Consider the following 27,284-nt stretch of genomic DNA (forward strand, 5'->3'; position numbering starts at 1 on the left):
GTCCCAAGGGAAAAACTGGGAATTGGGTTGGCTTCTGCCAGACTGTGCCATGCCAGGGAGGGGTTTAAGAAAGGACAAGCAAAAATACAACTTCATTTCCTATCCTTTTGAATGTGGCTATGTAGAGCTCAGGAAGACAGTTTTCACAAGATTGGAGGTTTCTGGAAGCATTGTGGATGAAAAATTATTGTAGCTTCACAATGAAACTTAAGACCTGTGGAAATAGGGGGAATGAAAAAAACTGTTCCTGGGTTTGGCACCTGCCTTTGGCCCAGGGCGCAATCCCGGAGTCCCGGGATCGAGTCCCACATCGGGCTCCCTGCATGGAGTCTGCTTCTCCGTCTGCCTGTGTCTTTGCCTCTCTCTCTCTCTCTCTATCACGAATAAATAAATAAATAAATAAATAAATAAATAAATAAATAAATAAATCTTAAAAAAAAAAGAACTGTTCCTGTAGTCATCAGGAATGGCAGATGTGGGGTGTGTGTGTGTGTGGTGTGTGTGTGTGTGTTTAGGATAAATGTAAGCATAGGGAAATTAAGTGTTTCAATATTTTCATAGCAAGAAGAGGATCGCTTTTTTTTTTTTTGAAGATTTTATTTATTTATTCATGAGAGACACACACAGAGGCAGAGACACAGGCAGAGGGAGAAGCAGGCTCCATGCAGGGAGCCTGATGTGGTACTGGATCACGCCCTGGGCCGAAGGTGGCGCTAAACCGCTGAGCCATCTGGGCTGCCCGAGGATCACTTTGAAGTTTAGTATTAGTCTAGCTGTTTCCAAATGTTTTGATTCAGTACCTCTTTATACTCTTAAATAACTCTGGGGTTCTAAGTGGTTTTTTTCATGTTATATCTATTAGTATTTGCTATATGAGGAGGTCAAACTGAGGAATTTAAAAATACTTATTTTAAAGTAAAAATTAAGTTCATTTTTTGTACACATGTATTTTTATGTAAAAATATTTTCCAAAACAAAATATTGTTGAGAAGAATTGTATTGTTTACAGTTTTGCAGTAATAGAAGTTAGGTGGAGGAATCTCATATCTGTTTCTTCACTCAACTTGTTGCAATATATTATTTCAACTGAAGTCTATGAAGAAAATGCAGTCTTACACAGGTGTGTAATTGGGAAAGGGAGACATATTTTATGCAGTCTTTTGCAAAAAATTGTGGTAATTCTTTAAAACTCTGTCACATTCAATAAGTGGTCATTTCTTAAACATCAGTTGCATTGTGGAATTTGAATCCATATTAGTTAACTTTTGGTACTCTGGTATGTTAAAATCTGGTGTGTTGCACTTGAATTAATGATTTACTATATTTGATTTTTTTTTTTAAATTTATGATAGTCACATTGAGAGAGAGAGAGAGAGAGAGAGAGAGGCAGAGACTCAGGCAGAGAGGGAGAAGCAGGCTCCATGCAGGGAGCCCGACACAGGACTCGGTCTTGGGTCTCCAGGATCACGCCCTGGGAGGAAGGCGGCGCTAAACCGCTAAGCCACTGGGGCTGCCTGAAAGCTTTAATTTTATTATTGGTAACACATACTTTTCTTTTTCCTTGACATAACAGTCTTATTTTATTCACTTTTACTAAGATATCTGCCATGTACCAAAGTCTTCATAAGCATTGTTCGTCTGTTATTTATTCTTTCAAATAAAATGGTTTTGCATGTAGTTCAGGTTGTGACTCAAGTGGTGGCATAAATGCTGTTTCTCAGTAAAACCGTCTTACTCCAATATACTCATGAAGTGCTCAATTGATCTTCTCTTATTTGGTCACACCAAGTATTAAAAAGATGTGTGCTAAAGATTTCTTACTATGTGGTTCCAGTTTTATAAAGTTATATGTATATGACCAAATCATAGAGATGAGAATAGATTTGTGGTTGCCATGGGTTAAGTGCATGAAAGCTGGAAGGAGGAAGGAAAGATGACTATGGCTGTGATAGGGTGGTCAAAGGGATCCTCGTGAAGAACCTTTTCTATATTGTGTCTGTAGTAGTGGTGACAGAAATCTATACAAGTGATAAAATTGCCTATAAATAACAAATGTGTATGCATATAAAGATAAATTATAAATAAGGCTGATGTGTTGAATCAATGTCATTTTTCTAGGTTTGTTGTTGTACTGTAGTTACGTTACCATTAGAGAAAACTAGATGTAAAAAGCATCTGTATGGGAACTCTGCATTATGTTTCAAAATCCATGTGAGTTTTTAATTAATCAAAATAAAAATAATTAATCAAAATAACTTTTACTTTCACATAAATGACATTCTTAAGTACTTTTTTTTTCCTTTGGAGTACATAGACTGTGGAAGTGAAGAATACAAAGATTGACATTTTCTTGATATTATTTAGACATTAGTAGTTTTACCCACCTTGATTTTCTGTCATTAATGCAAGTGTCAGCACAGGCTAATACTATCTTAGCATTAATATAATGAAAATTTTTTTACCTCACAGACCCTCAAATCGAGGTCTCAGGAATGTCCAGACATCTGTAGTCCACACTTTGAGAATCAGTGGCATAAAGCTTTGGCCTTTTTTTAGCTATGGGAGACAAATAATGGGCTTAAGACTGTGTATGGGTATCTATCTGGTCCTCTCTCTAGTGTCTTATTTGTTTTTTTTTTTTTTTTTTTTTTACGATAGTCTCACACACACACACACACACAGAGAGAGAGAGAGGCAGAGACACAGGCAGAGGGAGAAGCAGGCTCCATGCACCGGGAGCCCGACGTGGGATTCGATCCCGGGTCTCCAGGATCGCGCCCTGGGCCAAAGGCAGGCGCCAAACCGCTGCGCCACCCAGGGATCCCTCTAGTGTCTTATATTGTACTTTTTTGCTCATTGGATATTATTGTACTTCTGTGAAAACAGAGTTATGGACATTTGTAATGATATAAATGGTAGACAGAATGCTAAAACTTTGGAATTAACAGTTTTCTACACCTGTACCAAGCAGTATGGTAGCAACTAGTCATAGCTGGTTAGTTAAGATTAAATTCTAAGAGATTAAATGTTTAGAAATAAAATTTAAGTGGAATTAGTGGTTATGGAGTTCCAGCTTTACATGATGAAAAAATCCTATGGATCTTCTGCACAATGTGCATATAGTTAACACTACTACACAATTTTAAAATGGTTGGCTGTAAGTTGCATTATATACGTGTTTTCTACCACAATAAAATATTTTAATTAAAAAAAAGATTATTCATCCTAGAAAAAGAGAGCACACGTATAAGCGAGCACAAATGGGGTAGGCAGAGGGAGAAGGAGAGCAAATCTTAAGCCAATTCTATGCTGTGGAGCACCAGGTGGGGTTCAATCTCATGACCTGAGCTGAAAGCAAGAGTCAGACACTTAACTGACTACACCACCCAGGAACCCCTAAAATATTTTAATTTAATAAATTCATTTAAATAAAATAACAGATTCATGTTTTCAGTTGCATTAGTTAGATTTCAACTATTCAATAGTTCCATGTGACTAAATGCTGCCATTTTGGACATTTTAGGTAGAGAAAATTTACAGCAATTGCAGAAATTTCTATTTACATTGGTTGTGTAGCACTCAAGAAGATAGTTCTCAAGAGGTTGAGGTGCTTGAAAGCATTGGGGGTGCCAGCATAGTCAGAGTGCTGGTCTAGACTTTACCTTAAGGTATTATATTTGCCTTTTGTGTCCAGATTAAAGTGTCAAACATTTGCTTATGTGGTAGAAGAGATTCTCACTATAATAGCTAGTAATAATCATGAAGGAACACATGTATATGCACATGCATATACTTATAAAGAAAAAATTTAAAACAGTTAAGAACTTTTATAAATTAATAATAATCTGTTTTAAAAATTATTGCTGTATTTGCTGTATCTGTAGTCTTTTATTTAGATTTAAAAGGTATTCCCAGCTCTGAATGATAGAAAAAGATTTGCCTGTAGCACCTTTACAGTTTAATATTCTGTATTCCAACATTTTTAATCAACATGCAGTTTTTTGGTACCATGAGTTGAGGGTGTATATTCACCTTTCACCCAAAATTACTCTCCCGTCATCCTAATATATTTTATCAAGTAATTCTGTGTATTCTCTTACTGACTTGAAATGCTACCCATACCTTCTGTATGTACGTGTGCTTTTTTCCAACATTCTTTCTCAGTACCATTCATTATATACCATTACGCATTCCTCTGTATTTTTTTAATGACTGAAAATATTATAGTCTATGGCTGAGTAAATAATTCTTTCATCTATATCTATCTTTTATTGGTTAAATTGTGAAGTTTTTTTTTTTCTCTTGATTTTACTCATTTGAGAAAGAGAGCACAAGTAGTGGGAGGGAGAGGGAAAAAAAGAAGCAGACTCCCTGCTGAGCAGGGAGCCCAATGCAGAACTTCATCCCAGGAGCCTGGGATCATGATCTGAGCCCAAGGCAGATGTTTTACCCACTGAACCACCCAAGCGCCCTGTGAAATTCTTGAAGGTTAAAAAAAAAAACCCATAACCATAAATCCTCAGCCTCATTTATGTATGTAGGCCACAGCTATCGATATTCTCTTTGTGTTAGATTTCAGTAAATATTGTTGATTTGATTTAATTTTTAAAAGATTATATTTATTTATTCATGAGAGACACAGAGAGAGGCAGAGACATAGGCAGAGGGAGAAACAGGCTCCCTATGGGGAATCTGATGTGGGACTGGATCCCAGGACCCCGGGATCACGATCTGAGCCAAAGGCAGATGCCAAACCGCTGAGACACCCAGGTGCCCCTTGTTGATTTAATTTTAATTGTGATTTATGAGGTTACGTTTTATTATGTGCCAAGAATATTTAGAACTTTGCAAAATACAGAATTCCTAGTGTATTTTCTGGCTGACTTCATATGAAGAAGATAGAGGTTATTTTCATTTTGGATTTATTATTAAAGTAATCAATTCTTTTGATCTTTGAATAAGGAAAAACTTGTAATACAGAATCGTGTAAAATAGAACCACAAGTTGTATCCTATATTTTTCATTTCCCATTCTTCTGAAGTAGCTGATGCTGTTTGCTTAGCAAACTTACGTTTGCTCAGGAAGACATCTTATATAAATTTATGAATATATTACATTTTATGTATCAAAAAATCTACACAAGTAGCGTTCATTTATGTTCTCTCACTGATTGACTATAGTATATTTTCACCTCTTCCTAAAAAAACATGGAAATTTATCATGTTCCCCTCCTCCCCCCTTTTTTGGCCTTAGGTATATTTTTGTTCCTTAAAATGGATTTGTGTGTCAAACAGATAAGCTTATTTAAAAGGTGGTCAGGATATGAAAACACTAATTCAAAAGGATATTTGCAGCATTATTTACAATAGCCAAATTATGGAAGAAGCAGCCCAATGTCCATTGATAAATGAATGGGTAATGAAGATACGGTAGAATGGAATAGTATTCAGCCATAAGAAGAATGAAATTTTTTTTTTTAAAGAATGAAATCTTGCCATTTGTAACAACATGAATGGATCTAGAAGGTGTTTTTTTGTTTTTTGTTTGATCTAGAAGGTTTAATGCTAAGTGGAATAAGACATACCGTGTGATTTCACTCGTGTAATTTAGGAAACAAAACACAACAAAGGAAAAAGAACAGATTCTTAACTATAGAGAACAGATGGTTACCAGAGGGGAGGTGGGTGGAGGGTGAGTGAAATAGAGGAAGGGGATGAAGAGTACACTTAGCATTTTTTTCTTTTTTTTTTAAAGATTTTATTTATTTGAAAGAATGTGCCCAAGTGTGCGTGTGAGTGGGAGGGAGGAACAGAGGGAGAGGGACTAGCATACTCCCTGCTAAGCAAGAAGACTGAGATGGGCTCAATCCCAGGACCCCAAGATCATGACCTGAGCCAAAGGCAGACGCTTAACTGAGTGAGACACCCAGATGCCCCAAAGAGTATACTTACCTTGATGAGCAGTGAATAATATATAGAATTTTTTGATAACTGTATTTTACACTTGAAACTAGTGTAACACTGGGTGTTAACTATACTGGAATAAAAAAATTTTTTTTAAGGTTTTATTTATTCATGAGAGACACAGAGAGAGAGAGGCAGAGACACAACACAGGCAGAGGGAGAAAGCAGGCTTCATGCAGGGAGCCTAATGTGGGACTCGATCCAGGGTCTCCAGGATCACACCCTGGACTGAAGGCGGCGCTAAACCACTGAGCCACCCGGGCTGCCCTAAAAATTGTTTTTAAATGAAATTTGGTAGGTATTATCTAACAGCCCTTTGTAAAGTTGTGGCAACTTAATTTTTTTCTTTTTTCTTCATAATTATTTGAGAGAGAGCAAGCATGGGAATGGCAGAGGGAGAAGGAGAGAGAGAATCTTAAGCCAACTCCATGCTGAGCATGGAGCCCCACATGGGGTTTGTTCCCATGACTCTGAGATCACAACCTGAGCCAAAACCAAGAGTTGATCTCCCAACCAACTATGCCACACCTAGGTGCCCTGCAACATAATTTTTCATTCAGATTTGCATGTGCATGCACACAGGTTCACAATATTGAATTTAGTAAATTTTATATATATGTATTTTTTAACACTTTGAACTTTTTTTTTTTTTTTAAGATTTTATTTATTCATGAGAGACATACAGAGAGACAGAGAGAGAGACAAAGACACAGGCAGAGGGGGAAGCAGCTCCATGTGGGGAGCCCAATGCAGGACTCGATCCTGGGACTCCATGTTTTTAGGCACTATTCTAAAGCATTCTTTCGTCACCTGAAACAAATACTGCCATAATTACTAAATTCAATATTGTGGGGGATCTCTGGGTGGCTCAGTGGTTTAGCGCTGCCTTCAGCCCAGGGCGTGATCCTGGGGACCTGGGATAGAGTCCATCGTTGGGCTCCCTGCATGGGGCCTGTTTCTCCCTCTGCCTGTGTCTCTGCCCCTCTGTCTCTCTCTCTCTCTCTCTCTCTCTCTGTATGTCTCTCATGAGTAAATAAATAAAATCTTAAAAAAAAAAAAAAGCCTCTGATGGCTACTGAAATGATACTTTCTTGATTTGTCCCTACTTCTCTATTTATTTGATATTATGAAACATGTCTGTAGAATATTCCTGTTCAAATACTTGTAGTATTTTTCATCAAGTATGGTAGTATATTAAGCAAGTTATTCCAGAATGACTTAATAAACTTCATAAATCATGTCATTGCATGTGGAGAGGAGAGAGAAAAACCTAGATGCATCTTTCACAATTGTACTCTTTGTAGCATCAACAGGTACAAGTTATATCATCTCTAAGAAATTTCTAAAACCAGCCACAAAGAGTGGGATGATCCTCTGAGAGAAAGCTAAGTTAGCTATGGTCAAAATTCCTTTATCAGTGCTTCTATTAAAATTCTGTATCGGGATCCCTGCGTGGCGCAGCGGTTTGGCGCCTGCCTTTGGCCCAGGGCGCGGTCCTGGAGACTCGGGATTGAATCTCACGTCAGGCTCCCAGTGCATGGAGCCTGCTTCTCCCTCTGCCTATGTCTCTGCCTCTCTCTCTCTCACTGTGTGCCTATCATAAATAAATAAAATTAAATTAAAAAATAAAATAAAATTCTGTATCGCTAATGGCACAATGGCATAAGTTGTGCAAGTAAAATCACTTCTGTGTGCAGCTTTCATCAGATATTATGCTTTGTGTTTAGGTGAAACTGCTCTTGTAGAATGTGAGTCCACTCTTGGCATCAATATAATTGAGTAGAAGTAGTATTTGATTATTTTTGATCTGTTTAAAATAGTAACTTCAAGCTGAAGGAAAAGAAATTCTTCTATTAGTAATCATTTTAAGAGCAATGAAGTGGTGCCAGTATTGACAGAGAACCAGCTATATGTGTTGCCAGGGATAGTGCTATTACCTAATGAAAGGACTTGTGCTTGAATGGTAATTCATGTGCCTTTTTTCCCCCCAGTTAATTGTAGACATGTTGCCTTTATATGGCTTCAGTGTTGAAAATATTAGTGAAAAATTTAAATAAGGTCAAATATGGCCATTGTGTATATATTTACTATCAACTCTGAAAACAAAAATGATCTACTTTTCCTTTCTGTAGTGCTCTAGCTGTGGGAGGACAAAATTGTCACCTAACTTCTTGAAGGATAGAAAGAACATTTCTGTATGATTTTAGAAGTTATACATCTGAATGTTGTATTTAGTATCTTGATATTCAGAAGCTTACGCTTCAACCAACATCACTAAATGTTGAGAATAAAGTGTCAAGATTTCCTAAAACCAATGAGCCTTACCATGGAGAATAGATTTTCTTAACATTTGATCTCTTTGTTTAATTTGATAAAGATTGAAATTAGTGCTGTGTTTTACACCTATATCAAAATATCATAATCGAATTTGATGAAATACTTTACAGCCAGAGTTGGGTAAGAAATCCATTTTCCTCACTTAAGTTGAAACAGTTAACTTGAATTAGAAAGTTAACTTTAAGTTGAAATAGTCAACCTCCATCCAGCCTTCCAGAGTTTGAGTTTGTGAATACATACTTGTGAAAACTTCGTGTTTTAAACAGTACTTTTAAAAACTATCTTTGGTGAGAAATCTGTGAATACTTTTGGGTTGTATTTGAAGCAGTTATCACCTGTTTAATAAATGTGAGATACTTGCTGTCCGAATTTTCAGTTTGTGGCCAGATTTAGTACACCTACAGTGAAAAGGAATATTAACCTGATATGGAGCCTTATTGTTGGTTATAGAGATGAGTATAAGGTTAATATGTTGAAAGATTGGAAATCATCCTCTCTGTCCAGTATGAAGTTGTTTTTTTTTTTTCCATTAATTTTGTTTTGTTTTCATCGTTTAAAAGTTTTGATGGGGGATCCCTGGGTGGTTCAGTGGTTTAGCGCCTGCCTTTGGCCCGGGGCGCAGTCCTGGAGTCCCAGGATCAAGTTCCGCATCGGGCTCCTGGAATGGAGCCTGCTTCTCCCTCTGCCTGTGTCTTTGCGCCCCCCCCCCCCCCGTCTATCATGAATTAAAAAAAAAAGTTTTGATGAACTTTTTAAACATTCGCTCTAAAGATTTATTTTTTTAATGACTCTCTGCCCCTGATTTGGTGCTTGAACTCATGTCTCTTAATATCAAAAGTCACATGTTCCATCAACTGAGCCAGCCAGTCACCCGTCAGACATTTGCTTTAAATTGTTAATCCCAGCTGAACTATCACTAAATGGTCAACAGATGACAAAAAGTTGTAGAATTTTCTTTTAAGTCAAAATTGGAGTATTTTCTAGAAATACCTTTTACTTAGTTACCTTGGGTAAGATACTTGAATTTTCTTTCTTTTTTTTTTTTTTTTTAAGATTCATTTATTTATTTGAGAGGGAGAGAGAGAGAAAAGCTCGAGTGGCTGAAGGGGGTAGAGGGAGAGAATCCTAAGCAGACTCAATTTCTTGACCCATGAGATCACAACCTGAGCCAAAATCAAGAGTTGGACACTCTACTATAACATAGCCACCCAGGTGCCCAACACTCAAATTTTCTGACCTTTGATTTCATTTGTAAAATTAGCACTGTGGTAATTAAAAGGCGATCGTATGGTAATTAATTTTTACCTCATTTAATCTTAGCACCTTCCTTATGAGGTAGATTAGTTTTTTTTTTTATATACGTGGGCAAGATAAATTACTTACCCAGGTAAGTGGCAGTTGTTAGGATTTGAAGCCAGATCCTCTGATTCTGTGTCTATGGCTATTGCCAGTATTTAATTTTAAACATGTTACAAGTTTTTTGCTTTTTTATTTTTATTTTTTCTGGAGCAGTAATATATAGACTATTAGTCTCTAGTATTTTACATGGCTTCATAATGAAAAGCTTATACTTTTGGGAGATCTGGGTGGCTCAGTGATTGTTTGCCTTCAGCTCACAGCATGATCCTGGGGTCCGAGGATCCAGTCCTGAATAGAGCTCCCTAGAGGGAGCCTGCTTCTCCCTCTCCCTTTGTCTCTGCCTGTCTGTGTGTGTCTCATGAATGAATAAATAAAATCTAAAAAAAAAAAAAAAAAGCTTATTCTCTTATTTTCAGAAAACCTATGGTAAGTTAGTACATAATGCCACTTATCCCATGGTTTTATCTAAAGTTATTATTGACCGTAGATTTTTATGTAAAAAAAAGTTGTCACGTAAAAGAATTAAAATGTAAACAGGGGAAGAGAATAGCAATGGTATAGTGGTTAACCTAGTGAACTGCTAATCTGGCTCTGGGATATCTTCATCTTCCTCAATGGTTTTCTTTGCTTGTAGGTACTTTGGAAAGCTCACCACAGCAGTCACAAGTTCTCTCAGCCATGTTTGATTTTGTTTGTGGCATGTTCTGTCCGTTTCAGAAATAGATGAATTGACAGTGAGTGCTCTCTGTACTTCAGTTATCAAATCATTGTTTTTAGGTTATTGGCTTGCAGATGTCTCCTTATCAGGAGGTTTAAGGTAACCTTTAAAAAATGTTGTTGTGATTCTGAATTACTGCATATAGTAGTAAAGATAAATTTTTAAAAGTAGAGCTGTGAACCACACTAGTAAATATTTCTATAAATTTCTTTTTAATACTTCGAGTTACCATGCCATATATATTCAATATATGATAATGTTCTTGCCATTTTTTTCCTTTTGACAGACCCCATATCCCTCTGGACAGAATGCAGGTCCAACCACGTTGGTATACCCTCAAGCCCCTCAGACAATGAATTCACAACCTCAGACCCGTTCTCCGGTAAGTAAGCAGAAGCTTGTTCTAGACAATGGTTTCCATTTAAGTTTGTTTTTAGTAGCTTAGGTTCCTTTGGCTAAAATTTTTACTTGTTTTTGAAAATTTTTTCCCAAGGATTGATTGATTGATTGATTGATTGATTGATTATTTATTTATTTATGATTATTGGTTAGCATTGCATTTTCAGATTTTTAATATAGTAATACTTAAAATTTATTGAAAAAAAGAAGAAATGGAGCTTTTTATCTTCTTTTACTTTTCTGTGGCATGATTTTTTTAAAAAAAATCTGGTTGCATTCAAGTTCATTTCAGCTCTTAATTTGTTGTACTGTTCAAAATTCAGGAGGAGAGTAAAGCACAGTGATTTTAAAAGTAAATTTTATTATTTAGATTCTCAAATTTCAGTGGTTTGGGAAGTAAGATTTCTGAATCGGTGTCACTAGATCAGTTCTAACCATTTGATAGTTTGGACATATGCATGAAATACACCAATGGTGTATTCATTTTTTCAGATAGTAAATAAATTGTCATACAAATTAAAATGTTATCATCCTCTTTGCTCATCCTTTACATGGATTGCAATAAATATTGCAAAACTGAGAATTTACTCAAGGTTCATCCTTCTGTTTTACGAAAGTATTTAGTGGCTTCAGCTGTCCATTCCTTAGAACGTCGTTTCCTTCCCTGCATGACTAGTTTTTGCCAGAAAGTGCTTCTGTAACATCTCACATTGTATCTCACATTCCTACTTGTGTCTCAGCTTTGTGTTTTCCTCAGAATACAGGTATCTTCTTTTGGTTCCCCACCCGTGCTTTTTTGCCTGTAGTATAGGGGTATTTTCATTGCATTAGCTCCTCTTCATTTGGTTTTATGCATGAACTGAGAAATGTTGAAATGTATTAAAGATTGCTCAAAGAACTAGAGATCATGGACTGCACCAAATTGTAATCTCTTTCTTACCCTCTTCCTGTCTTCCTTTTCCCTATTGCCCTCTTCTCCAATACCTACTCTTAGATCTTTGTTCTCCCCAGGGGGTAGAAGAACCTTTCTAAAGAGGTGGGACTTTGGTCCTAGTTGCTTGTTTGCTTGTCTTTTTTTTTTTTTTTTTTTCCTGAAATGATCAACAAGATATATCTGATGCAAGTTGTATTCTGAGAGTGGTTTGGGGATGTGGATACTTGACTACTTGGAGTGGGCCTGAGATCTCACCAGATTAATTTAGATAGGCCCTGCTTCTAGTCATTAAACATGGGACATTATGGTAAGCTCTTATTGCAAAGAATTCTATGGCCCTCTTCATCCCCTTCTCCCTTTTATAATTATTGAAAGAAAAGAAATTTACATGGTTAGAACTGGCGCAAAACCTGACTGAAGAGCTGCATCTCTAAACCAGTTTTTTTGACAGCCCAGCAGAACAGTGCCAATACATTGCACAGACAACTGGAAGAGGAGGAAGGTTTTGGAACAGACTCCCGTTTACAGGTCCTTGGCTGGAAGAGGCTGGATAAAATACTGCATTGTAAGCAATATAACAAACTGTACTTCTTGCAGGCAGTGGTGCCTCTGGCACTCATTATTTTTGACCACATCCATTTATTGGCTGATGAACAGAAATGCTTTGATTGCTTCTTCTCTGAAAGTCTAAGCTAGCATGGCAGTTTCTGCCAGGCATAGTGGGAAAAGAATAACAAATTGGGTGGGTCCTCTTGATTGGGAATTAGACAGGAGTAATTTGGGACTTAGATTTTTCTTTATTTTAAACTTGAAGAGGGATATCCCTTTCAGAAAATTTGATTTTAAAAGATAAATTTTAAGGCTCTTTTTCCCTCTTTCCATTTTATAATTGAATATCAAAGAGGAAATTGTCTGTAGTTGTCAGCCATTTTTCTGTGGTCATAAACTCTTCAGATACTATCCTCTATGCAATTTTTGCCATCTGCTCTGCTAGTGACCATTACCACCCCCATTACTAAAAACCACACACATAACATTCCATTACATATCCCAAAACAAGTGCAAGACTAGCAAACCCTGGACTACTCTTGCTTGTTGTTTTGGGTCAAGTTTTCTTTATTTCATTTGTGTTGGTGCTGGGAGGGTGAAGTTGGGATATGAAATTTGACAGGATTGCATTTTCTTTTACATCCCAAGTTGCCATAGTCTAGTCTCATCCATCCCACAGCTATCCCAACTGGTGAGGAGAGGTAAGCTGTTGCACTAAGGAAGGGACCCTTCCCATGGCTTGTAGAGCAGCTAAAGCTTACTCCATTCTATTTCTGCATTAATGGGCCATTGGCAATTGCACAGTTTAGGCTATTCTGTTCTTCCCTGGACAGCTGCCTTTGCAATCCAAGTGGCTTCAAGTGTTCCCACTCCCTCTTTCAGGTTATCTTTGTGTCCATATTTCTACTTGATGTATAGTATCTTACTAAGTCACATTATTGAAAATCTTGTTTAAAAGCAAAAAGGTACTGATTAGCTAGCTACCTCTCTATTCCATTTTCTGGTTGTACTGGAACTCTTTAAACAATAGTTTATTTTTAAATAGCCTCCAAAATAGCTATTAAATGCCTAATTGGAAGAGGGAGAACAGTTTGGATTTTGCAGTAACCTGTATCTACTGGTTATATTTTGTGGTGCCGAGTACCAAAGATACATCAGTGTTATGTTGGCCATGCCCTGTTGCCAACTGCACAGAAGAGTGAGTGGGTTGGTGGGTGGGTGGCATTAACATTCGATTCAAGTTCACAGAAGGCTGCTTTCCTTAATACCTACAGTCCTCACCATCTTAAAGACCCCTTAAAAAAAAAAAAAGAAAAGTTTCTATTTTTAATATGAGCCAGCAGCGACTACAGTTTGTTCTGTTGCTTACAGTTACCCTAGGATTAAGATTGTTGTCATTCCAAGTGGAAAGCTCAATAGCCAATGGTGACTAGTGCAAAATAGACTAGGGTACTTTCCCACTAACTTGTGTTGTTGTTGTTGTTGTTGTTTAATATATGTGTAACTTTATAAGGTACTCCTCTTTCATAGAAAGTTCTCTTTTGACTGGAACCTTCCAAGTATATGAAGTTGCAACTTTTATTTTAGAGCCTTAGAAATGGCACCTTTCTGTGGAACAGTGATAAGACAGGTACTGCTATATTCAGGTTAATTTTTTAACATGGCCCTTCTCTCCCATTTTCTTCAAAAGTGTCATGAAGAGACATCTCACTTCCACCCCCTACTTTTATACCACATGGGTGATATTGCCTATTCTTGAAACTTGATGTCCATGGTAGAGGTATGATCTGTTTTCTTTTCATAATTGGAAAACTGAAAATATAAGACCTCAGTTTCTATGAAGAGAAAATATTTTTCACGAAGTATAGCTGTCCTTATCATCATTCTGAAAATCTCTTTTACAATAGTTAGCAAATAAAATGGCTGACCTAACACACTGTAATCACATTCAGTTATGCTGAATAACTTTGAATTGTTTTTAAGATCTATTTCATTACTTGAAAAATAGGTAATACTTTAGCTTCTAAGATGAATTCTTAATAAAGCAGTCTTCAGCAGAAAACTCCTATCTTATGGTATGTGCTCCACTGCAGTTTGTTGAAAATTATTTATATGAAATAATGGCAGTTGGGGAAATAATTCCACATCTCTTGCATGTAACTCAGAAGTTCTGAGTGTGAGGGATTGTTTCTTAGTTAATCTTCAGTCTGATTCACCTGTAGTGTGAGTTGACAGAAGGCTCTCTAGCAAATCAAACAACTGAAGACATATTTTAGTTTCTTAAACGTGTTATGTTAATGCCCTGTGTGGTTTGTGTTTACTACTGCTTTGTAAATATTTCCTTTTCACTATTAAAAGAGGGTGGTTAACATTTTGATAGTTAATTAGTAGCCAGTACATGACACTATGTCCCAAATAGTTTTTCTCTGTCCTTTTTAGTGAAATCACATTGGAAGTGATGAAGAATTAGGTGATCTTAGAGGTTTAGTATTTTAAAAATTTTGTTGGTAGAAACCTTTTTCTTTCATTGTAAGTTAGGGAAAGGGAGAGTTGGAGTATGTATTACCTGCTTTCAAGCACTGTATTGGGCTAAGGATTTATATATTTTCTGTTGTTTTTATTATCCTTATCAGATAGCAGTAGGTACATATGGACAGTGTTGTGCTGTTGTATATAGAAATTTGAGTTCTTTCACTCTTCTTCTTAAGCTTGTAATAGTACCACTTTGATTAATCATGTTAGAGAGTGATGTTCATTACCAGCTATTTGCTTTAGTATGCTAATATTATACTTTACTAGTTAATTGTATTTAAATATATAGTTATGTATATATTTAAATACATGTTTATATATTATAAATATGCCTGTATATTTATAGATATATAAATGAAATTTTATTCTTTAAGAAATAAAGGAAGATACTGAAATTTCCATTTCATGTGTGAGATACCCCATTAAACTTAAGTAAATTTGAAATCAGTCCTGTTAACATTTTTTATTTCCTGTGGGACATTTTAATTACTTCCTATTTCTTGTAATATAAAAACTTTTCTCATTTTCTCCAGCTATATCAATTGCATAAGCACCCTTGACCTTTTCCTGTTTGTCTTAATATAACCACTTAGTATTTCAAACCTCCTTTTGCTTTATTTTTTTATTTTTTTATTTTTTTTTAATATTCCTATCAGAGAGGTACCCTTATGTGCCTAACAGCTTAGCTGTTTCTCTCCCAGCTGATAAATGGCAAACTATACCTGGTAGTGGTGTTAACCTGTTGAATCTTAGTACCTGTCTGTCACTGTCCTGCAGCAAAGCTTTGACTGTTTGTGTTTTTTTTTTTCTTGTGGGTTTTTTTCTTTTGGCATATTGTGTGACATTTGGTTTTTGTTGTGGTGTTTCTGACTCTTTGTGCCTTTCCTTTTGTATTTGTTTTCCCTCCTTTTCTCAGTTTGCAGCGGGGCCTCGACCTGCCCATCACCAGGTACTGTACTCTTGCCCCTTCACTATCACCCTTAACAATAGGTGGGGGCTTTAGTAGCTTCTGACCCTTAGAATGCTGCCATTCCAGGGAACTGCCCAAACTGTGCTCTGCAAGAGTAGCCATAGTCTCCTGTGATTCTGTTCTTTTGTCCTTCACTAATTTCACAGCGTTTTGTTATTAACAAACCCTATCCCTTCTGTTCATGGCACAATTTAAAAATAATAGAGTGGTTTTTACCCCCAAAAATAATTGCTCTGAATTTAGAGAACCCTGAAAAATTTTAGATATAGTATGCTCTCACAGATTTTGTGTATATCTCTATTGTTTTAATTTAACTGGAATAGGCAACATTCTAAGGGTTTTCTGTTAACATTCTGATGTAACTTGTATTGATGTGTATAAAACAGCATTAGTATTTCTAAAACCACTTAATCTCGTTTACTAACTTAGATCTAGTATCAAATTAACAGTAATACATACTCATTTGCTGCATAGAATTATTCTCAGGATACATAGAAAATAAATACCTTATTTAATTTTAATATTTGTAGCCTGTTGTTTTTAAATGAAGTAACTGATTAAATTAAAATTTGAAAGTGTATATGCTGACACTAATTTATTTAGCAGGAATATAGTAGAAGAGGTGGTTTGGGGGAAAGAAAAGCCCTGCAGGGTTTTTCCCTTCAAATAGCTTTTTAGAGAGTGTCCTAAGACATTTTCTCCTGCCACAGTAGAAAGGGCCTAGGCCTTACAGATCTGGTTCATATTACCAGCTTTACTGTGTAACCAATTAGGTTAAGCAGATCTTTTTCTGAACTCCAGTTCCCCTGTAAAGTGGGGATAAATACCCTCTATATTAGAGATGAGATTCTTTAGGCATCTGACATAAAGTAAGCAGTCAATAAGTAGTAGCTATTTTTTATACTATTATGCAATCTAGTATGGTTTGATAAAATGAGAGAAATGTTACCCATTGTTTAACCTGTGATTATCATAGTTAGAATTCTTATTGAGTAAATGGAGATGGTTTAATTGCAGAATTTCATTGTCTACCATTGGTTTAATACAAGGCTCTATTTCTTAAAGTCTTTTCAATTTAGACAGTATAAAAGCCAAGCAAATTCTGCTAAAGACACTTTGCAGAACTCAGATGTGGTTTTATGAAAGGGAAGGCAGTTCTTTGGATTAGGCGAAAAAACAAAATTTGCGTACTTTTTAGTATCAACAGATAGTGTTGTTAAAGTACTTTAAGAGCTTGCGGTTTGGTGTCAACTAGACCTAGGTTTGACTCTTCCTTATTAACTGAGTGATTTTAGGCAAGTTACTCACTGGGCTCAGCCTCAGTTTTCTCATCTGTAAAATGGGGACAGTATTAGTACCCATCTTAGGACTGATATGAAGAGTAAACGAGGTAATTGAAAGAAAATGTTTAACAGTGTTTGGCACATAGTACTAATCTATGGGATAAGATTACTAATAGTTAAAAAGAAGATAAGCCTTTAGGTAAAAAGATTGACTATAAATTTTAAAAAATATTTAGTCAAGGGTCATATAGGTAAGGCTTATTTTAGTTAGGAATCAAGCCAGATAGTCCTAACAGAGAAACCTGGGAGCAGAGAAACTCTGCTCTAGAAGCAGAGTAGAAAGAAACTAGTGATTAAGAAAAACAATATCTGAGCTCCTTCATATAAGGCTAAATGTTTCTATAATTTGTATTCAGTTGCAGTGGTTCTCAAATAAGGATGTTGTACTTAAACCTTTTATAAATAGTCTTTTTTAGGAAAGTTTGTTTTCAGAATTTTCTTCTGAGCCTAAAGGTTTGTGATACACTTTATTTTTCTTTAAATTCCAAAACAAAGGAAAACTTAAAGGGGTCTTTGTGAGAAAAGGTTGATTTCAATTCTGAAATCATTTTTCCTGTGTAATATGACTTAAGAAAGTATTGGCAGATTGGTCCTTTATTTAGCTATGGGATGATGCTTGTGAAATTATGGTATGTTTCAACCATAAAAAAAATTACATACAGGGACGCCTTGGTGGCTCAATGGTTAAGCATCTGCCTTCGGCTCAGGGCGTGATCCTAGAGTCCCAGGATTGAGTCCCACATCAGGCTTCCTATGTGGAGCCTGCTCTCTCTCTCTCTCTCTCTCTCTCTCTCTCTCTCTCTCTCTCTCTGTCTCTCATGAATAAATAAATAAAATCTTAAAAAAAAACTACATATGTGTATATACTTAACTACTTCTGTATTAGCAAGGAAATAATTACTTTTTGATACTAGTTCTTGAAATGCAGCATAAATCCAGAGCATTGTTTTTGGATACAAAAACTTCAGGTAGCTGGCTACTATTTACTTTGGCATTCCTCCTTACTAAATAGCAGTTAAAATTTTTTCATTACACCAAAGAGAATTAAGTGAGTAAGGAAACATAACTTTGGTTGAGGCAGCAGCAGTAATTCGTTACTGGGGAGAACTAGAGGAGGGAGGGGTTAGGGGTTGAAGTGGCACTGCTGAGCAGGAGCTAGCTGAAGCAGTGGCATGGTATAGAGCAAATTGTTAGGAAGAATTTGCTCTTCTGTATCCATGGATGTACAGACCAATTTGATTTGTTTCACTATGGAATAGGTATTGTCATTTTGGGTTATGAAAAACTTCCCTGTAAATTGCACTTCATTTAGCAACCTTAGGACTCTAAATGCCAGTAGAATTCCCCTAGTGACAATTAAAAAAAAAAAAACACCTTCATACATTTCCAAATAGCCAATATGGAGGTGATACTATTTCCTATTTGAAAATTACTGATTGAAGTCTGCATTTAAGACAGTCTTCTCAAATCTAAAGTCACGTAGAGGGGCACCTGGGTGGCTCAGTCAGTTAAGCATCTGACTCTTGATTTCGGCTCAGGTCATGATTTCAGGCTTGTGAGAGGGAGCCCTTTGTTGGGCTCTGGGCTGGGCATGGAGCCTGCTTGGGATTCACTCTCCCGTTTTTTTTTTTTTTTTTTTTTTTTTTTTTTTTTTTGCTCCTCTCCATATCTCTCTCTCTCTCTCTCTCTCTAAGAAAGAAAGAAAGTCAGGTAGAGGTTCATAGAGACATTGAGACAAAGCAGTATTATAAAACAAAATAGTAGATAGAGACTAGTATAATGAGAACAAACATTAAAAAAACATTGAATGGTATACCAAGAATACGTTTTTAAAGGGGAAAAACTTTTGATGTCCTAGGTTATTTTTGGTTTGTTGTGAATTGAAGGCACAAATGGTTTTTATCATCTGTAGTTGTTTTCTTTGGCCAGAAAGAATTAAATCAAGGGTTAGAATTAGCTTTGAATAGTTAGATTTAGTCAGTAGATCTTTCCTTTCTCCTTTATTGCATTGTTCATCAGTGGCTGCCTTGCTGATCATATATCCTTTTATGCTTTGATTTTTTTTTAACATAACAATTTGATGCTGGGTGATGTTTCCTATGATTGTTGTTTCTAAAATTCAACAGTAAATACATAGCTTTTTGTGAATGCTTACTAATAGTTCCTCCTATAATAACATTACAAAGGAAAAAAATACTGTTATTTAGATAAGTTAATTGCTTGTGAAATGAAAACACAGTTGTCCAGTTTAGTAATCTAGAACATATATTTTTCCTTCTTTGTAAAGTGAAGTTTACTGAATTGAAATGAAGTAAGATTTTAGATAGTAGTATTTTTAGTTTAATAGCACCAAGAAACTGTTATAGAATTATTACTTGGAACTACTTTTATTTAGAATATCTTTCTGTGTGGCCAGCCAGAGCTCTTATTGAGTCCCTCCAGTCAGGGATACCATTCTCCAGTTAGAATTATGTCTGCCTTGGCTTCTTCTAGTACCATTAGTTTTTGACTTTTGCAGAGATTCTTCACATTAATTGATTAGAATGTCCTTTTGCATTTTGGAACTTGAAGGAAGCTTCAGATTAGAATAAAAGTTTTCTTCAAAGGTAAAAGAAGAAGCACTAAGTAATTTTATACACAGACACCTTTGGCTTTAGAAATATGTCAACTATTTTTACTCTGATGTTTGAAAATCCCAAGGTAATTAGAAACTGAAAGAACAGAACGTACACTCATAAGTAAAAACAAGTCACTTAGTATAATGTAGATTCCGGCTTGTGTTAGTAATTTCATGTTTAGTAGTTGAAATTTGTGTAGTTGTGGTTTAAAGTTACTTGTGTTCCTGTCCTTATGTCACTTTGGGGTTTCATAACAGAGATCAAGTGTTGGTTAAATACTATAGCTGTATAGTCTTTGCATTTTGAGAAAGACCAGGGAATTGGTATTTAAAAGTGTTCATAAAACAAAAACATTTTTGCAGTGTGTTGATACATGATTTTAGTTCAGTTAGTATTCACAAATGTTGAAGAATATGCCACATTCAAAACAATTTGATTTAGTGTAAACAAAAGTTTTGTAAAGCTTAATAGTATTTCACAGCAAGGAATATGTTACCTGGTGGCAAGCAACATTGAAACTGCTTGTTTTCCTGTTGTAGTTTCCTTCTTTTTGCTAAAAGATTAAAAGAAAACAGCTGCCTTATGTTGATTTTTTTTCCCCCATTTTGACCCTTAAAAGTTTTTGCACTCAAAGTTGTACTGTTACATTTGAAGTCTTAGTTTCTGGTAGAGAAATATTTGTATTGCTCTAGGCAGTTTCTTAGATTTGGAAAGTAAAATAAATGAAGGCTTAGGGCTTGCCTCTGGGGCCAGACCTTGCATATCAGAGTCTAGTGGATATTACTTGGAAATCTGTAAAGCATTTATGCACTCTTATGACTGTCCTCTTTGATTTTTCAGAGCTTAATGTAAGTCAGTCATGGGCAGTTTTATCTGGTACCTTATTCACCAAAGTCTCGTAGAGTTACAGCAGAGATAGTAAACACAGATTGGGAGTCAGCTTAACTGGGAATCTTAGCTTTACTACAAACTGACTTTGAGCCTCAGGTTTTTTATCTGAGAAATGGATAAAATATGCTCATAAATGATAAAATATTAAAGTGTTGCAATACAGTACCTGTTCCCTAATGGTGTTGTGAGGATCAGAGTACCTGCCTTCACAATCCCTGGCACATAATAGGTTCTTGGTGAATGTCAGTTTTCCTTAGCAGTGACACAGCCTGTCTTTCCCCCCTTTTTGAGCTATTTTTACCTATGAATGAAGTATTCTAACAAGGTTGCCTATTTCTCAGAGTCTACATCATAATCAGACTGTTCCTGAACAGATTTTACGTTTTTGTTTTTTTTTTTCCAATCTGACAAAATTCTCCATAGCATTACTGTCTGATAGAATGTTCTGTGTGGTGGTGATGTTCTGTGTCTGCCCTATTCACTATAGTAGCTACTAGCCACATGTGGCTGTTGACCACTTGAAATGTGCAATGCAACTGAAGATTAAATTAATTTTAATTTAAATAATCAAATATGGCTAGTGACTGTTGGACACTCCGCTCTGGTCCGCTCTGGGGCTTACATCTTCTAATTCTTAAGGAAACATAAATTATGTGATACTGGCCACGTGCCAGGAAAGAACAGAAAGAACCTAGAACATCATAATAGCCTTCATTGTAAATTGTTGTAAGCAGCAGAATATCTGGTTGGTAATTGAGTGGTATTCCATTATGTGGACTTTTCACTGCTTGTCCCTTTATAACTTGTGAGAAAATTATAGCACTGTTATTTTTCTTGAGTACTCTAGAATTTTTGAAGATATTAACCTAAAAAATTCATAATTGCAAGTCTTTACTGTTCCTCTAGTAGTCTGAACTGTGTATTGCAGAAAGGTAGGGATATCAGAAACATACTTTGATATAGTTTTTATTATTTTGCAAATTAATAAATATTTAGTCGGGTTTTTTTCCACATAGGAAGAACTAATGTGATTGAATATGATTTTTCAAATGCTAAAAATGAATAGGTAGTTTTCACGGAATGTCTAAATAAAATTTTTTTTTTTTTAGAGATAACTGTCTTTTGATGATTTTAGAAAGAGTGAAGTCATGAGAAGTGATATAATTACCAACATCTTCAAAAAGCATTTATTACTAATGTTATTAGCCAGGAAACTTTAGGTAATGGCATAATTATCACATCTTTAGAAGGATTTTCTAAAATGCAACATTTTCCTTCTGGTTTCTAGAATGTTTTAGTGAAAGTCAGCTATCATGAGTACTTTAAATTCAGCCTCTGTTTTAAATGTACCCTAGCCCTTTGGGAAAGCTGCCCAAAGTACCACCTCAAATGAGGGCTGATGCTTTCCCTTGCCATTCCCCTGGCATGCTAGTGGACCATTGAAAGATAAAAGACTTAAAACAAATTGAAATCAAGATTGGAAATGATACTTCTCTTATACATGATTCCTCCCTTCTCTACCTAGCCTTTTTCAACATTTTTCATCAGTGACTTGGGTTAGTGACATCCCTATCAGATTTGCTGATGGTTATACAGTTTTGACATTGTATGATACATTTGAATCCAGAAGTATCTGTACAGTCTGAAATGATGGGTTTAAATTAGCTAGATGTGTTTTCTTTTTTCTTTTTTGTTAGATATATTTTCAAAGGAATAACATGCAAGATTCCCTATCTGAACCTGATTACATAACTCTAAGAGTACATACAAAAGTGAAGAGCAAAAAAAAAAAAAAAAGTGAAGAGCATGACTTATTGCCAGGTTGTATATAAAGAAAACTTAAGGGTTTTACAAGATTGTAACTCAGCACCAATCAGTAGTAAATGTTGTTGACAAAAGAGCCTCTGTTCTTCTTGGTTTTATTAATGGAAATGTAGTCGACCAGAATAAGAGAGAGATGTTGCTCTTTCATTTTGCACAGATAAATTTATTGAGTGAGTCCAGGTACATTCTGGGCAGACACCATCTGGATGTTTGTGTTTGGTTCTCTCTTTAGTGAAACTGAACTGTGGGACCATACTGAGAGAAAGCTGAACAGGGAATTCAAAATCTTGGTTGGAGGGACAGGGAATGGAGGGTAGTGATTGGCTTAGAACAAAAAAAAGACCTTGGTATAAAAGTTGGCAGTGATGGCTGTCTTCACATAACTTAGAGATCTGTCACTTCTGTAGAAGAAGGATTTGACTTTGATGTGATTTTAGGACTATTTATTGGACCAAAGGGAAGGTGATGCAAAGAGAAAAATTTGGAGCCAGTAGAAGGAAAGTCAGAACTCCATTTAATAATATACTGGAATTTGTACCTTCAGTTGTTCAAGTGTCGTAACCCAAAGGGCATGTCAAATAAGAGATTTAAACTGTAGATATGTGGTTAGACTAAATGGCCTGTACTGTCCTTACATCCAGTATCCAGGAGAGTTTGATCAGTGGAGAGTAAAAGGAATTCAGAAGCATTGCAAACAGTTTGGGAAGGCTCATTCACATTCATATGTTCTTTTTAATAACCTGTAGTTTGCTGCCATGCCTACCCACGGATTTTTAATTTCCTGCATCATTATTAAATCTAATGCTAAATTCACAATTGAATGGTTAAGAGAGAACACAAAAAAGAGAATCCATTTCTTTTGATTTCTTTGCCTTTCCAGCCATTACACCTTTTCTAGCCCTATATATTAGAATCTTGTGTATTTATTGTGTGTGTGTGTGTGTGTGTGTGTGTGTGTGTGAGAGAGAGAGAGAGAGAGAGAGAGAGAGAGAGAGAGAGAGAGAGGAGGAGGAGGGGTTGGGGAGAAGGAGGGAACTTCTAAAGGGGAAAAATAAGCTCCAGAGAGCCTGTCCCTATAAAAATCTTACTACAGTGAATTGGGGAGAAGGAGGGAACTTCTAAAGGGGAAAAATAAGCTCCAGAGAGCCTGTCCCTATAAAAATCTTACTATTACAGTGAGTAATAGTAGTTCTGTTGTACCTAGGATGTAAATGTTGTTCCAAGGATGTGAAGCATAGGAACAGGTGTCAGTTACTTTAAGGGAGGTAAAGAATTACAGTCTTGCAAGTATTAGAAATTTATTTTCCTTAATAATAATCATGGATTCTATAAAGTAATTGATGGAACATTTTTCTTACTAGGAATCAGCTATAATTGAGGGATATGCCACTCATTAGTGTAGTTGGATAAAGAGCTCACCATATCCCTTCAGCCTTAGAAAACATTTCTTCTTATTGGCAACAATTGTTTGAAAATACAAGGAGTATTCCATTTTATGAGAAGTAGAGTGTGTAATAGTTAAAGTTATAGACCTAAACCTGACTGTGTTTAAATTACAGATGGGAGACCTTTAGTAAATTACTTAGTCTCTCTGTCCCTCAATTTCCCCATATATCTAATGGGGGTGTTAATAATACTACCCACCTTAGAGGTTTGTTGTGAGAATAATTTAGCATATATGTAAAATGATTAGAGCAGTACCTGGTAGCTAGTAAGTGCTGTATAAATCTTCAGTATTATTTAATGTACATATATGAATACACTTTTCTTCATTGCTTCAAAGCTGAAGTCTTAGTTTTTAAAAAAAATTGCATGTCCATGTAACCATAAATTTGGTATTTTCCTGGATTCAGGTGTTTATTAATATTAGCCGTATCATCAGAAACACTTGTTTTTCTTTCAAAACAACTGAAGAAAACAGCCTTCTGAATCCTTCTTGAATAAACTGTATTCTCAGCTGTTGTAAACAGGAGTTAAAAACCCTGGTGGAGGATTTGGAAACCATTGCCAGGAAAAGGACTCACATATAGTAAACTGTTAGACTTGTGGGGAAACTTCGCCCATATATGCTTTTCTTGCTGTATACAAGTTAATAAAACCATGTCTATTCAGTCAGTAAGTACTCTGACAAAATTTAATGATAATATAAATACAGTGGATCTTCACTTGTGTTTGATACTCTCCTTGTCTTGGCTGCCCTCTAGAGTTGGTGGAAAAGTATCTTACAGGAGTAAGATTTCTGTCCACTGCATCCAGCATGGAGTAATGCTCATGAAGTTGAGCAGATGAATGACTATCCTCTCCTTGAGGCCTGTAAGAGTTTTGTGGCTCCTGCCATATTAACCAAGTTATAAAAATGTTTAAGTTCATTCATGAAATGTGTTTACAGCTCATATGAATAATAGGTTGATGAATAATAGATTCTATCTGCTGTGTACTTATGAGAAGTGAAGTGTAGAGTGGAAAGTTTACTAGTTCAGTGTTCTTGGTTGCAGCCAACAGAAATTCTTGTGTCTGTTACCAAAACTGTGCCAATGGAAAAAACTATGACACTATTGCTGTGTATGGCTCTGCTCAGGTTCCTGTGTTAGCAACTTTGCTTCTTGTGTCTTCTTTTCATCTCCATCAACTACTCTCTATGGCCTTCCCCATCTGGTTCCCCCATCCACTCCATTCTCCTGCTGTACTATATGTTGCTTTTCTGTGACTTAACTCTTTAGGGCTTTCTTTGTCCTGGGTTGTGAAGGCCTTTCAAATGGGGATGAGCCTTGGATGTTGGATCCTAATTCTTCCAATTCAGCATAAGATAAAAAGTTATTTCTTTTACTATGTATGGGTAGCTTGACACTCAAGAGTAAGACAGACTTGAGTGGGCCCAAAGCTCATCCTTGCCTTTATTTGGACCAATAGCAATGCTCATGTCTGGAATTGTGAGACAACTCAAGAGATTTTGGAGCTAGACCACATTTTAAGACTAGTTTTATATTTCCCCATTTTAAAGCTTTAAGTGGCCTTTTATATGCTGTGTTAGTTGAGAAGAGCAGGTTTCTGTCCTGAAGGGTCTGATATATTTTCAAAAGTTTAGTTATTTCTTAGGACATTTACAAACTTTAAAATAATGAATGACACTTTGATTATTAGCTCTTTTCTCCATTAAAGATGGAGAGTGGATCATAGAGAAGCTAAAAAACTAATGCCAATTCATAAAATGGATGTCTGTGTAGCCAAGAACAAGAATCTGACATAGCCTTTCAAGCTTTATAACTTGTGGCTACTATAAGAATATTTTTGCCACTGGGTTTATTTATATTCAATTAAGTGTGATTCAATTCTTTAATTCCATGTGTCCTTGAATTCTCAAGTGGAGAATTGTCATTCTGATTTTCTAATCTTCCTTCTTCTCCTATTATTACTAAATAGAAAGATATTTTTGTTGAGCTGCATGCTATGTCCTACCCTTTCCTACTGATCTATAAGCTTTTCCATTGGCTTTCTTTCTGTTTCCTGCTGCTTTCTTGCTTCATAATTGAAGGGAGGATTCAGACCCATCCAGGTAACAACTACTGGTTCTGCATGGCCTCTTTTATTACTCTATTCCCTTCTTATTATTACAATGAGATTGACTGTTTGCTGATGAATATACATGCATTCACGGTGGGAATTTACTTTTGGTGTATAGTTTCAAGGCTTTTAAGCCTGCAGTGAGAGCCATAAATAATCAGATACTGGCCGCCATTTGATAAATTTGACTTCTGCTCCTTCCATACCATTCTTGAGTCTATCTAGATTTTCCACTTTTATTACATACTGTTATTCAAGAAAGCAAAATTGGGTTCAGTTTAATATGGGTTTTCCATGTTTTAGAAAAAGGAAGGCCATTCCCATCGTGTGACAAATCAGAATGTGGCAACTCTACTTATAGTTTTAATTTAACTTGACTCTGATAGACTGAGATGAAAATCCTTATGTTCAGAAATATTTTATAAATTACTTAAATGGTAGTTTTTTAGGGGCTGTTTTAAATTTTTAATAAGTTCTTATAAGCTACCTACTCTTACTGAAAGAATAAGTGCTTTTATACAGTAGAACAACTTTTATTAGACATAAGCTACCCCTTTTGTTATATTTTATCACATACTTTAAAAATAGTAATTATGGTATATAATTTTTCATTTAAATTAGCTGAGACTTCATTTTGAAAGTGAGACTGCCCTACCGTTTTCATACGTGTGACAGCATGGAACAAAACTTTATTTAGTGTGCCTAGCGTACAATATTTTTAGTGATCCCAGCCACAGGCAGTTTAGTCTCTTTTCATGTATAATGTATTTCCAATTCAAGTTGGTAATGAGAAAGCTCAAAATAGTAAAATTTACATATTCCTCTTTGTAAAAAAAATAAATATTTTCCCCCTCCTCAGTTTTTTCAGAGGCCTCAGATACAGCCTCCTAGAGCTACCATCCCGAACAGCAGTCCTTCCATTCGTCCTGGTGCACAGACACCCACTGCAGTGTATCAGGCCAATCAGCACATCATGATGGTTAACCATCTGCCCATGCCGTACCCAGTGCCGCAGGGTCCTCAGTACTGTATCCCACAGGTAAAGTATCTCTCAAGTCTGTGTGGTCCAGCAGTAGAGTGGCGATTAACCCAAATTCTCATCAGAGGAGGCAGGGATGGTGGATGATGGCATTGGTTTTTAGTGATATGTGAACTTTTTTGTTGGTTGTAAGTCTAGCCATTTTGTCATTTTCCGAAATATTGTAAGGAGATATTTCTGCATCTCTTAAGTTTTTCTAAGATGTTGGAGTAATTATTTTTATCTTTTAGCTTTTACCCCAATCCTT

General features: G+C 35.9%; 1 protein-coding gene across 50 annotated transcripts in view; it reads left to right on the forward strand.

Moving 5' to 3' along the window:
- EIF4G3 (eukaryotic translation initiation factor 4 gamma 3) overlaps positions 1–27,284 on the forward strand; it is a 333,558-nt gene that overhangs the window by 165,702 nt on the left and 140,572 nt on the right. For 8 of the 50 annotated variants that reach the window (XM_072750926.1, XM_072750903.1, XM_072750897.1 and 5 more), the window contains 5 exons: positions 10,664–10,759; positions 12,162–12,275; positions 15,708–15,740; positions 25,970–25,990; positions 26,858–27,037. In XM_072750926.1, the coding sequence (XP_072607027.1) occupies positions 10,664–10,759; positions 12,162–12,275; positions 15,708–15,740; positions 25,970–25,990; positions 26,858–27,037 (444 nt within the window). Of the gene's footprint in view, positions 1–10,663; positions 10,760–12,149; positions 12,276–15,707; positions 15,741–25,969; positions 25,991–26,857; positions 27,038–27,284 lie in introns of those variants that run through there. The other 42 variants (XM_072750906.1, XM_072750913.1, XM_072750924.1 and 39 more) reach the window with 10 other exon arrangements.

This window comes from Vulpes vulpes, chromosome 2, assembly GCF_048418805.1.
Source record: "Vulpes vulpes isolate BD-2025 chromosome 2, VulVul3, whole genome shotgun sequence".
Taxonomy (NCBI): Eukaryota; Metazoa; Chordata; class Mammalia; order Carnivora; family Canidae; genus Vulpes; species Vulpes vulpes.